A 13,671-nucleotide genomic window follows, 5' to 3' on the forward strand; every position below is an offset into this window, starting at 1 on the left:
TTTAGAGATAAACCGTCTCGTACGGGTTTTTTGATTTTATTTTGCAGTGTCATCCGTTTACTTATAAAATTCCGGTGCAACCCCTTCCATTCAAAGTTAGTAATTCGAATCTTAAACGTATTTTTACTGAGGCTAAAATACTTTTAATATTAATTAAACTTAATTTATTAATATATTAATAAATTAAAATTACTCATAACATATTATAATATATATGTATAAGTAAAATAAATATTATATGTTAATTAAATTTAATTACCGAAAAAAATATTGTTCCAAAAATTTATTCTTCATCACCTAGAAATTATTAAAGCAATTACTGTATATTCATTCAGACCATATTTCATTATCAATAATTTTGCTCTTACTGTATTACAAACAAAATATAATTTTTATAATTATGTAAAGTATACCATAATCATACTACATATTACAACAGTAAATAAATAGATAACTATTTATAGTATCATATTAGTCTAAGTTTGTCCAAAAATATTTTTATATTAAAATAAATAAATAATTATTATATTAAGTATACAATTATTGAAAAATAAAAATTACAATCTAAAATATTAAATTTTTCGGTAAGCAAAAAACAACAAAAATTAGGTCGGCACATGAACATCATTAGTCAAACAAAGATTATGCTAACAAGATTCATTAATACTATTGATGAAAATCTTTGGATTTTCTATTATCAACTTCAACGGTGTTGCTATTTATTATTTTGACCATGTTTTCAACCATGAAAACAACATATTTTGATTAAGACATATAGTAAGATTTTTTAATCTTTATTTTTCAACGGGTATTTATGTAATATATATATATATATATATAGGTTAGTACAAAAATAATTAAGTATTTAATTTGAGTTAAATTCAATCTTAATTTATTATTTTCATCATCACTTATAATAAATCTTGAAGGGGTAAAATTACAAAAAAGATGAAATGTTTGGGTCTTTATCGAAAAAAATCAAAGACTTATATCTTAATCCTCATTTTAGCAAAACCGGGAAAAGAAAAACTGAAAATTAGAAAAAGAAACACAGGGAAAATAAAAAGACAAAAAGCTTGTAGAAAGAAAAACCCCAAATAATGGAGGAGAAGTGTGGAGAGCTGAGCCATTGGATAGTGCATATACACAAACACAGATGAAAGAGAGAGAAAGAGAGGCAAGTGTGGAGAATCCCAATGCTCAGACCCTCCCAGACAGCCCACCGCTCTCTGTAAACTCATCTTCCTTGTGACCCGATTAAACTAATCTCAAATTTTCACCTTCCTCCTCTGTATCGTCTCTCTCTTCTCGTTCCTCCATTTATTTCTTTCTTTCTCTTATCTCTTTCTTGTTTCGAGCAATAAAAGCACCAAAAGCTATATGATCTGAATCGAAATCCATTATGATTGGGTGAAGGGGAAAGCAGAGAAGATTTCCAGATCAGAGCCCGAGAGTGGGAACTCGGAAGCCCTCTGATGGGACGGGATCCCAACGAAATGTCAGAAGACGACGAGCGATCCCCGCCTTTGGATCTCCGCTTTGCGGCGATATCCGAATCAGCGATTGCGTCGTCTTCGAACAAAACCCGGAACTGCAACTCGTCCGGGTCGGACTCCCAGGCTCCCTTCCCGGACCAGGTGCTCGAGAACGTTTTGGAGAACGTACTTCACTTCCTGACTTCGCGCAGGGACCGCAACGTCGCCTCATTAGTCTGCAAGTCGTGGTCACGTGTGGAGGCTATGACCCGATCTGAGCTCTTCATCGGTAACTGCTACGCAGTCTCACCAGGTCGGGCTACGGAGCGTTTCAGGAGGGTCCGGTCTCTCGTACTTAAAGGCAAGCCCAGGTTCGCCGATTTCAATCTGATGCCGCCCAATTGGGGGGCATACTTTTCGCCTTGGGTGTCTGCGATGGCGAAGGCTTATCCTTGGCTTGAAAAGGTCTGCTTGAAGCGAATGTCTGTGACCGATGATGATCTAGCGCTCCTCGCAGAGTCGTTCTCAGGCTTTAAGGAGCTTTCGCTGATTTGCTGCGAAGGGTTTGGAACCAGTGGGCTTGCTATTGTTGCCAGCAAGTGCAGGTACGTTTTTGCTTTTTATTCTTCATGTTCACCTTCTTGAGAAGTAGATGGTAGGGTTTTACTTGTTCAATCCATCCACACCGCGGCTAATTAGATCTCTCTATAGTGATATTTTTCTCGGCAGTGGTTTATTTGGGGAACGGTGTTGAAACTTTCAGTGCTTTGCTGGGTTTTCGTTCATCTTGTTTTAATATTTAGATCTGTTACTGATTTGTAATGGGGTAAGTTTGGTGTTTATGCGTTATGTACGTTGTTGAACGCCTCGTAGATAAGAAGCTTTATGAATTTATAATGCTTAGGAATTGGTATTATTTTCTTTTTGGCTATGGAAGAAATGTCTGATGACGTTGTTGTGGATTTATGAATCTGTTTCAGAAAACTTCGAGTGCTTGATCTAATTGAATCTGAAGTTTCAGACGATGAGGTAGAATGGATATCTTTTTTCCCAGAGGGTGAAACATGTCTCGAGTCATTGATTTTTGATTGCGTTGAGTGCCCGTTGAACTTTGAAGTATTAGAGAGGCTGGTGATCAGGTCTCCTTTTCTGAAGAAACTGCGGTTGAATCGCTTTCTCTCCATTGGGCAACTATATCGGTTGATAACTCGAGCCCCGCAGCTTACGCATCTAGGGACTGGCTCATTTAGCGCATTAGAGTTTGTTGCTCAGGGTGAACATGAACCAGATTATGCGTCTGCCTTTGCTGCTTGCAAATCCTTAACTTGTCTCTCTGGATTCAGGGAAATTGTTCCAGATTACTTACCAGCTATCTATCCAGTTTGTGCTAATCTCACCTCTCTGAATTTCAGCTATGCTAATATTACTGCTGAACAGCTTAAACCTGTGATAAGTAACTGCCACAAACTCCAGATTTTCTGGGTATGTGTTCGGCATTTTGGTTTTTTATGACTATTCTAGGGGAAAGTGACTTTGAATTAACCTTAGTTTGCTTTGAATTTCAATTTGCAGGTTCTTGATTCAATATGTGATGAAGGTCTTCAGGCTGTAGCGGCAACATGCAAGGAACTCCGTGAGCTTAGGGTTTTCCCTATTGATGCTCGGGAGGACAGCGAGGGCCCTGTTTCTGAAGTGGGCCTCCAAGCAATTTCTGAGGGTTGTAGGAAACTGCAATCTATCTTGTACTTCTGCCAGAGAATGACCAATGCTGCAGTGATAGCCATGTCAAAGAACTGTCCAGATCTTGTGGTGTTTAGGCTCTGCATAATGGGTCGCCACAGGCCTGATCACATAACTGGAGAACCCATGGATGAGGGATTTGGAGCCATTGTTATGAATTGCAAGAAACTCACTCGACTTGCTGTGTCCGGTTTACTAACTGATCGAGCTTTCAGTTATATTGGGAAATATGGGAAACTGGTGCGGACTCTGTCGGTAGCTTTTGCTGGAGACAGTGATATGGGATTGAAGTATGTGCTTGAGGGTTGCCCCAGGCTGCAGAAGCTTGAGATTAGAGACAGTCCATTTGGGGATGCTGCTCTGCGCTCTGGGTTGCATCATTATTACAACATGAGGTTCCTATGGATGTCCTCTTGTAGATTATCACGCCAAGGATGCCAGGAGATTGCTCAAGCAATGCCTCACCTGGTGGTAGAAGTGATTAGATCTGAGGATGAGGAGGAAATAGATGACTATGTTGAGACACTGTACATGTATAGGTCTCTTGAAGGACCGAGAAAAGATGCACCAAAATTTGTCTCAATCTTATAGACCCTTGTGTGGTGCTGGAAGTTGTATTGGCTATTCCTACTGTGGCTACCTTGCAAAGCTACAAAGTATTTATTTTTGGGGAAGTTTTAGTATTGCGGGGACATTTTATATATCCCGCAGGAGAGTCCCAGCATCTTGTCAACCATAGTTGTTTGGGTAAACAACTTATGTTCCTAGCTGGGCTGTTGCAATGGTATTCAAAGTGAAAGCTCTATAGAGGACCATCCGTTGCTTTGGTTCTTTGAGAGGAAGGATCTAAATCAAAAGATGGACATCTCTGTAAGTTATTTGAACCATTGCATTGTTGTATCGGTATGCATCTAAGGTTTTTATGTTTCTTTTCTTTTTCGGGATTTCCTATTCATTTATCATAAACAAAGGCTGCGAAAGGAGAAAGGGAGGGATTATTGATCTGCTGCATCTGCATCAGAAATGCATGTGTTTTCACTGGACCCAACCAACAAATTACTCGTCCATTACTGAAGTAAACAAAGATGGCCTTGAAGAATTTGCTGATTTAGATGGTGAAGTAGCGGAACTTTTCTTCCATGTCACTCCCAGTAGAGAATTGAATTGAAACGAAAAGCAAGTATTCAGTCGTAAACAAAGTTAGCACGTTATTTTAATTCAAGTTGTAGTTAGTTTAAGACCATAGCCGGTGAGAACTAAATCCCCAGACTGATACATCTCTCTCTCTCTCTCTCCCCCCCTTCCTTTCTCAACGTTTTATTTTTCAGATGTGTTGTTGTAGCACCTGACTGTTGAATTTATTGTTGTTTTTGTTGGCAATGTGAGATGAGTAATAAATGCCAAATATGCATATGCATGGACCATCTATACTATTACTAAATTGTGACTATGTCGTTGGCTCGTCGCCCTCTCTTTTCTTTCTCCCTTTATTCTGGATGTGGAGTGATCAAACAGTGAGGCCCATTAATTATATGTGGAAAGTGTTCTTACAAGTACACGATGCAGGACCCCTTCCACCACTCTGTGGGGTTTAGATTCCATGAGAAACCCATCTCTGGGGGAATGGCTTTGAATCATTTTCTCTGTCCTTGTGGATCACGTCAGACATTTTGGCCTCAGAAACAGGTAAATGCTCTTGCAAACCATTCAATTTCAGATGGAATTGATCTGTGTTTTGATCGAGTTGAATGGACTTTATCTGTTTGTTTTAATAGAATCAAAGCAAGAGGTAGGTTGATAATCAAGGGAGGGCAAAACAGGTTTTACAACAGAATAGCTGTTCCTGAATTATTTGTTCTCTGTTTTTTCTTTCTGACTTGTGGGTGGGACCAAAAATGGTGATGATTTGTCACAGCCCCTGCATTTGCGTTATAAAGCAGCCTGAGTCCACCATCGCTATCTCTCTGTATCTATCTATACGTGTATATGTATACATATATATATATATATATCTCATAATTAGGATAGAAATCTATCTGCCTTCTTTGTTGGTATTCTATCAACCAGTGAGGTAAAAAGCAAACTTATCATCAAAGTGGGATCTGACTGTGCAATTGAATGAGTGATGGGAAACAAAGCTTTGGCTTTCTTTCTTGTCTATCCGTTTCTAGACGTAGCAAGTGGACCAAACCCTAATGTTTTCTTCTTACCCACTGCCCCAGACCCAGATGGGTCTTTCCCTCACTCGCTATATGTACATATGTATGTATGTATGTATGAATGAATTATGAGCGTCATCTGCTTTGCCTTGCAATAGGACATATACTCGCCATAGCGCCGTCGCTTACCCAATTTGCTTGAGAATATTGACTAAACACCGGTAAAATTTGTTAAGACAGAAAAATATTTCCCGTTTCAGAAGTAGCAGATTTGAATTCACGTAGTGGTTTCCTGTTTCTAGTCATCCTACTTGCAGAGTGTTTATGCTTAAATTTTGGTAGATTACGTTGACTAACTCGGTCTTAAAAACAATAATTATGATTTGAACTTGATAATTTGATAAGAATCTCTATAGTTAGATTTGACTACGCGTATTTGATCCTGCTTGTTTTTTTGTTTATCGAGAAAAGGGTAAAGTTTGTTACCCCGATATTGAATGTGAATACTTGGCTAGATGTGGGTCTCCGTCTCCATATAATTTCTTGAAAATCTCTTATGATTTAAATTGGGAAACAGTTCTTAGGACATTATAATGTATTTAAGTTTAATGATAGTTTGGTTATAGATACATATATATTTTTTTAAAGAAAAGTTGTATGAAAAACAAAAGAAAAAAGTTAAATAGAAAAGAAGAGGAGGAAAAAAATAAATGAAAGAAGCTAGATGATATATTTGATAATGACATTACATAAGGTCCTGGATAGACAAATCTTAGCCACTGGATGACACGAAAATGTTATCTCTGATGTGGCCTTCTTACCTACTGAATATAAACCATCATTTGATGGAGATACTTTGATTAAATCCAACGGCGGTGATTGATTTAATTTACATGTATGATCTAATGCAAAGCACATGCATCACTCTTAATTATATTATATACTTAAAAGCACACAAATCAAATAAAAAAAAGGTTATGGTGATAAACAACAAAGGTAAGCCGCTTTATGTAGATTGGTGGAGAGCTTAGCTATCTGTAGATATGGCCCACCACCAGATCACTGACTTATGTGGGCCACGTGTACGGTATGGAAGGTAGGATACATTAATGACGATCTTAAATTAAAAAATTATTATTTAAATTTAAACATGTATCATTTTATTTTTTAAATTTTATTACGACAAATTGATGAGATTGATTTTGATTACAGATCTGGAGCTAGAGCCAGATAGTAGACATCGAGTGGGTGATGAGGTGGTAAGAGAGAGAAGGAATATTTAGAAACTTTTTTTTTTTTTTTTTAAAAAAGTAAATTTATATGAAATCAAATTAGATTTAATCAGTAAAATATATTACTAGAATTTTATTAGAATTTCTATTCAAAATTTTTTTTATTTATTTATGATCTTAATATATGAACTGTGAACTTACAAGTAAATTTTATTTTATTTTTGAATTTCGAAAAAAAGAATACCTTTAGTTCTTTTATATGGAAAATAAAAAATTCAAAGTTTATTTTGGAATTTTGCATTCATGGGTGAACTAAGCACGAGGTCAACCACTAAAGTCTGCTCTCCCTAGTGCTCCTCCACTCATTTAATTCTCTTTTAATATTATTATATTACATTTTTTTTTTAGTGAATATTATATTATATAATTAATATTCATAACAAATAAATATGGAAACCTTTTTGCACTATTTCCCGGACTGATCTTGCTTCTTTTTTTTTTTTTTTTAAGTGAAGCACCGTCGTTTTGTTTTTAATATACAAAATATTTTTAAAATCAAATTATCTATGTGTTACAATATTAATCATTATGTATATATTTATTACAATTGGGTATTAGCAAAAACCCACTAGCTAGGAACTATCAATTTGATTTAATTAAAAAATGCAAAATGGAAATCGGATCTTGTTTTATTCTATTCGGATCTTGGATTGGAGGTGATTTTAATACACAGACTTTTTTTAGAACAATAAAAAATTATCTGATCTTGCACAAGTTTTATATATAATATATAAAATTGATTTATCTAATCAATATATACACAAATAACATTATATGATAGTTATGTTCATTTATTTATTATAATTATAACAAATTAAAATTTTAATTTAATTTTTTAATAGTATGTATGTAGATCATTCCAAACCAATTGTATATAATATAACTATCCTTTTTGAAAAATAAAATGACAAAACAAAAATACTTTGACAGAAACCTAATTTTTGACTTCACTTATATCTTAATATATACAGCTATATATATATATATGTACATATACGAGCATATATATATATATCAATTGGCATATGATAGTGAGACTGATTTTTTTTTAATTTTTTTATTTTTCATTAGTTATCACACGCTTTATCAGCATCTGATCTTGCTGGGACTCCAAACCACGTGCTTCAGGTTCACTATTGATTAATACAAACGAAGAGAAATGGTGAAGTTTTATCACTCATTTCTACTCCAATTCAACAAGATAAAAAGGACAAGAAAGATAATTGGATTTTACTATATGCACAAACATATATATACACACACACACACACACACATATAGATAGATATGGCGAGAATGAATGTATATTTTGATCACATGAATGTAACTTTTGTATGGATTCAATTTTTGTTACTACATGACATGAATAAAATTTTGAATGTACCAAGTAAATGGATACGTATCTTGATATACCTTATAAAATTGTACTTAGTGTTGGTCCTCAAAAGCTTAATTTAGAGAAGAATTTGAAATTTTATATAAATTCTTATTTAAAATAGGGGCAAACTGTAAATAAATTTTATAAATCTTTATAATCATCAATATATATATAAGAAATACGAAATTGACATTCTCATTTTCTTGAAATAATTTTATATTTGGTGTGAACATAGATAATGATTATCTATTTATCTTTATAATATAAAAAATAATTATAAATATATTTAAATAAAAATAGGGTGATAGTATAGATAATAGTTATCTATTTATTTAATGTGATAATAAATAACTCTAAATATAAAAATAAAATATGAATATTAATAATTTTATATGTTAGTTATTACAAGCTCTCTTGAACTATATTCTATGTAATTCCTAAATCACATTTTTTTTTTTCACACCTAATTCCAAAATCGAATGTGCAATAAATTTTTTATATTTTTATTAGGAATTTTCGTTCATATAAAATAATATTTGCATTATATTTTATATAACTAGAAGATATATATTCGTGCATAAATATAAGTTTATGTTGAATTAATAAAATTTCAATTTTAGATAAATTTAGTTGACAAGCACTGCCTTTTTGTTTTCCTGAATCTCACTCATGAAACGATAAGGCGTGTTAAGAAAAAGGGTGGTTGGCATTGAATGAGAAGCTTGTTTGGGATAGGTTAAAAATGTCTAACAGGACACAAAGAAAAGCTACCAACATAGATAGACAACATGCCTATAGCTAGTATCAAACTTGTAATGACTAATAATAACAATTTTTTTATTATTTTGTCTTTTTATAAAAAAAATACTGTCCTATTTAATTAAACTATTTGTGTTTTACTTTAAAAATTATGAATTTAAATTTTGTTGAGATTATAAATTTATTATGTAATCCCCAATTTTAATTTAATGTAAATTAAATTAATTTATGTAAAATTTTAATTTACTTCTGATCGTCAAAAAAGGTAAAAATTTCTCCCTTTGTTCGAAATTCAATTTTAAATACCCCCATTACCAAATCGAAGTAAAAGGACTGGCTAATTGGTTGAAAACTGCGGGTAAAGCCCTGCAGCACCGTCGCAGAAAATTTACAAAACGCCTCCGATGAGGCCCTTCCCAATTCCTATTCGATATAATTTTTCTACAATTGTGATCATCGTTTCCTTATATACAGGTTGATCAGAGCAAAACACCAAATCGCAACGGTAGCCGGAGGAGCCGCCACACTAGAGAGCCTTGCCACATGTGAGTTTCGGTTTTTTATATTTTTTCAGCCAACTGAGTTCCTTTAACGTGTTTTCTCACAGGGATCGATGCAAAATTGACCGAAAATAGCCGACCTGAGACGGATCGCCGCCGCTCGCGATGGTGCTGTCGCCAAAGCACGGCGAAGCCGCCATGCTAGAATTTCAGAATTAGCCAAAATTGGGCCCTGAGACTGATTTTAGATTTTTTGAGACATTTGTAGGTATTTATAACATATTTTAATTTCCGAAGAAAAATTCAGGAAACCCGGGGACCGCCAGTAGGTGCAATCAACAGTTTGACATTTCGGATATCAAATTGAGTAAGAATCCCTCACCCTATTATCTGTTATGAAATTGAAGTCAAATTAACAATAATATGGTATTTTGTATAATTTAGAAAATATGTATAATTAATTACGGGTTATTAATAGAGCCCGAACTGAAAATTATTCTCTATTGATTTCTATCGATTTATTTTACAGTTTGAATGCATAATAATATCTGATTTATCGATTTTATGGTCTGAATGCATGTATTGCTGTCTTATGTGACTATTATTGAATTGAGAAACCGAGATATGATTGCATTCCCTGATGCATGTGTTGTTTGTTTATGTGATTACGGTTGAATTGAAAAATGGAGACTAAGAAAAAAATGAAAAATGGTGTGATTAAGTGAATGGATAAAACGACAGCCTTACTGGATATCTTGGAAAATGGTGGATGGACCAGGTACAATAAAAAATCCTACCGTGAACGTTGTCTCATACTGAACAGGGTATCGAGACTTAGTGATTTGACGCTCATACCGGACAGGGTATGGGAACGGCCCATTTTACTCTCATACCGGACGGAGTATTGAGGTTTAGTAGTTTAGTGCTCATACCGGAGAGGGTATGGAGACGACCCTTTAATTGAGAATGTTAAAAGAAAGGGTTTATGCGTAGCGGGGATATCCTTATGAACCCCCATGGATACCAGTAGACTGATGGAAAAGGGAGAGTGGTTGTTTGATTTATTGAATATGGATTTATAATGTGTGCATGTTACCAATTGCATATGAAATCATGATAAGTGCTATGTTATTGTCTCTATAGGTTATTTTTATAAATCTCACTACGTTAAGTAGACGATAAATGGTTTTATTATTAATAAATACATTTATTTAATTAAGTGCTCCATTAGTTATTTTGATTTTTTACCAATCTTTATTTCTGTGTCAGTGAGTAGTGTGATATTCTTATTGGGTTAGTGTAGCTCATTTCTTATTTAACCATTTCAGATCAAGAGAACCAGGATCCAGATCCCAATCCACAAGAGGGTTACGAGTAGGATACTAGTTTTATTTATTTTATGTTTATTTCTTCAAGTTTTTTGTATTTTCTTCAAAAGGGTAATCTCCATAGCACTATTTGGGACATTAAGTTAATGTGTAAGGAATGTGAATCTTAACTATTTATTTCGCTTTCGCATTAGATTCATAATTTATTTCATTTAATATTTTTGGGGTCATTATAGTTGGTATCAGAGTCGTGTTCCTCGAACCCATTCCTTACACAAAACCCTTAGGAAACAAAAAAAAAGGAATTTTCACTCAACCATTCTTTGTAAAATATAAGTATAGATAGATGAGGAGAGGAAGACTCCCATTAAACCGAGCAGCCCGGGAGGGTTCACTTAAAGAGAATATTGATCAGTTATTTGAGATGGTGGAGAGACTCATTGCTCCTTAGTAGGCCCAGGAGGAAAGGAGGGAGCTACCTGACCCTCCCCCGCTACCACAGGTTGAGCCACCCCTGCAGCAGGAGAATCCTGAGCCACCCCGTATGACCTTGCACCACCACAGTATGATCCGATGTCCCAGCCACCACATCACCCGGCACCACCACAGTACAATCCGGTGCCTCCACCGGATCATTAAGTACCATTGCAGGGCCATCCAGTCCATCCTTAGCACAATCCAGTCCCTCATCCACGGGATCCAACTCCTCTCATGATGGACCCAGACTACATAAAAAGGTATAAAAGATTAAATCCATCTATTTTTGCAGGGGGATCTTTATTCGAAGAGGTCGAGTTCTGGTTAGCTGAGACAGAGAAGGCCTTTAAGACCCTCGAGGTGATTCTTGAATAGAAGGTCATCCTTGCTACCTACATGCTAGTGGGAGAAGCAGACCGCTGGTGACAACTCAAGCAGACCACCCTGCCTTTTTCAGTCACTTGGGAATAGTTCCTAACAGCCTTTCATGCAAAGTACCTCCCAGAGTATCTCCAACATCTGAAGGAGATGAAGTTTGCACACTTGGTCCAAGGGGACATGACTGTATCAGAATATGCTCGCAAGTTCCTAGAGTTGGGTCGATATTCTCCTGAGAGCATGATGGATGAAGGCAGGAAGGCTAAAAGGTTCGAGTGGGATCTCCATCCTAAGATCAAACAGCAGTTGTTTGTGCTCGAGCTTAGTACTTATTCGGCTGTCTTGACCAAGGCACAGTTAGCGGAGAGGAGCCTTCGCACCTTCCCTCAAGTAGTAGGAAACCCAGGTCCTCAGCCCCACACCGCAGACCAGCATCTATTGCATCTGTTCAACAGAATAAAAGACCTAGACCGATGACTCAGGCTCCCCCTCAGGTTCCAGCAGCAGGACGCGACAAGATCTGTCAGCATTATGGTAAGGATCATGGAGACCGACCCTGCTATCGCTTCAACAATACATGCCGCATATGTAGTAGAGCTCAACATTACGTAAAGAGTGCCCGAGAAATTTGAACCAGGCTATACCTCCTATCTAGGATAGGACTTACAATCTCACTCAGGAAGATGCAGAAGCTAACCCGGACATGGTACATGGTATGTACACTATCTGTAACCATCTTGCTCATATCTTGATTGATACTGGTGCATCGCATTCATTTGTTTCACATATTTTTGCATTAAAATTAGATTTATTACTTAAAAAACTTGATTATGTGTTGTTTGTATCTACTCATGGGAGTAGTACATTGCTGGGGGATGTTATATACATGGCCTGTGTCATAGATATAACAGATAAGGATTTAAGTGTGGACCTAATAGAAATTGACACAGAAGAATTTGATTTAATTTTAGGAATGAACTGGATAGCAGCGTATTACGCCACTATAGATTATTTTAGCAAGAATGTTGTATTCAACCCTCCTAATGAGGAGTCATTTACAAATTAATAAAATCGTTTAACATTTGTTCCTTCATAGTAAATTTTTTTATTATCAAGTGCTTTAACCCAACTATTTTCTCTAACAATGGAAACTCAGAAAAGAAATTTGTATTCAAGAGATTTCAGTAGTCCGAGACTTTCTAGATGTATTTCTGGATGAACTACCTGGATTGCTAGTGGACAGAGAGGTTGAATTCACCATAGACCTTCAGCCAGACACCCAGCCTATTTCGGTTACTGCTTACCGCATGAGCCGTATTGAGATAAAGGAATAGAGGAAACAGATTACTGAATTACAGGATAATGGATTCATTCGACATAGTGTGTCCCCTTAGAGTGCCGGAGTCACATTTGTAAGAGAGGAAGATAGGACGTTGAGGTTATGTATTTGACTACAGAGGTCTGAATATGGTCACGATCAAGAACAAATATCCCATTCCCAGGATCGATGATCTTTTTGATCAGTTACAGGGTGCCTAGATCTTCTCTAAGATAGACCTGCGTTCAGGTTACCTTCAGATAAAAATCAGAGCAGAAGACATTCCCAAAACAGCCTTTTGAACCAGGTACGGATACTATGAGTTCCTAGTAATGCCATTTGAACTAATCAACGCTCCAGCAATTTTCATGGACATGATGAACAGGGTTTTCAGACAATTCCTGAATCAGTTTGTCATTGTGTTCATTGATGATATCTTAGTTTATTTAAAAAGCAGAGAGAAAAACGCTCACCATCTGACTCAGATTTTGTAGGTTCTCAGGAAGAAGAAGCTGTATGTAAAGTTGAGTAAGTGTGGGGTCTGTCTTGAGCAGACTACATTCCTAGGACACATCATATCAAAGGGTGGAGTATCAGTGAACCCCGAAAAAGTTGAAGTAGTGCTCGAATGAGAAAGATTGACCTATGTTAAGGAAATCCATAACTTTCTGGAGATGATAGGTTATTACCACAGGTTTGTGGAAGAGTTTTCTAGTCCAGCTGCTCCTCTGACTCGGCTCACAAAGAAGAACGTCAAGTTTGAGTAGAACGAACACTGTGAGAGAAGCTTTTCAAAACTTAAGAGACGGTTAACTACAGCACCTGTGTTAGTCTCGCCGAGCCAATCGGGTGGATATACAGTTTACA

General features: G+C 35.9%; 1 protein-coding gene across 1 annotated transcript; it reads left to right on the forward strand.

Annotated features, from left to right (window-relative positions):
• Nucleotides 1-1,059: 1,059 nt before the first annotated feature.
• On the forward strand, nucleotides 1,060-4,626 carry AFB5 (auxin F-box protein 5). The gene is made up of 3 exons (XM_022044689.2): nucleotides 1,060-2,080; nucleotides 2,456-2,957; nucleotides 3,048-4,626. Exons 1-3 carry the CDS (start codon nucleotides 1,476-1,478, stop codon nucleotides 3,804-3,806), a joined length of 1,866 nt encoding a protein of 621 aa, XP_021900381.1. The 5' UTR covers nucleotides 1,060-1,475; the 3' UTR covers nucleotides 3,807-4,626.
• Nucleotides 4,627-13,671: the final 9,045 nt, after the last annotated feature.

The sequence above is a fragment of the Carica papaya genome, chromosome 1 (assembly GCF_054855325.1).
Source record: "Carica papaya isolate Zhongbai chromosome 1, ASM5485532v1, whole genome shotgun sequence".
Taxonomy (NCBI): Eukaryota; Viridiplantae; Streptophyta; class Magnoliopsida; order Brassicales; family Caricaceae; genus Carica; species Carica papaya.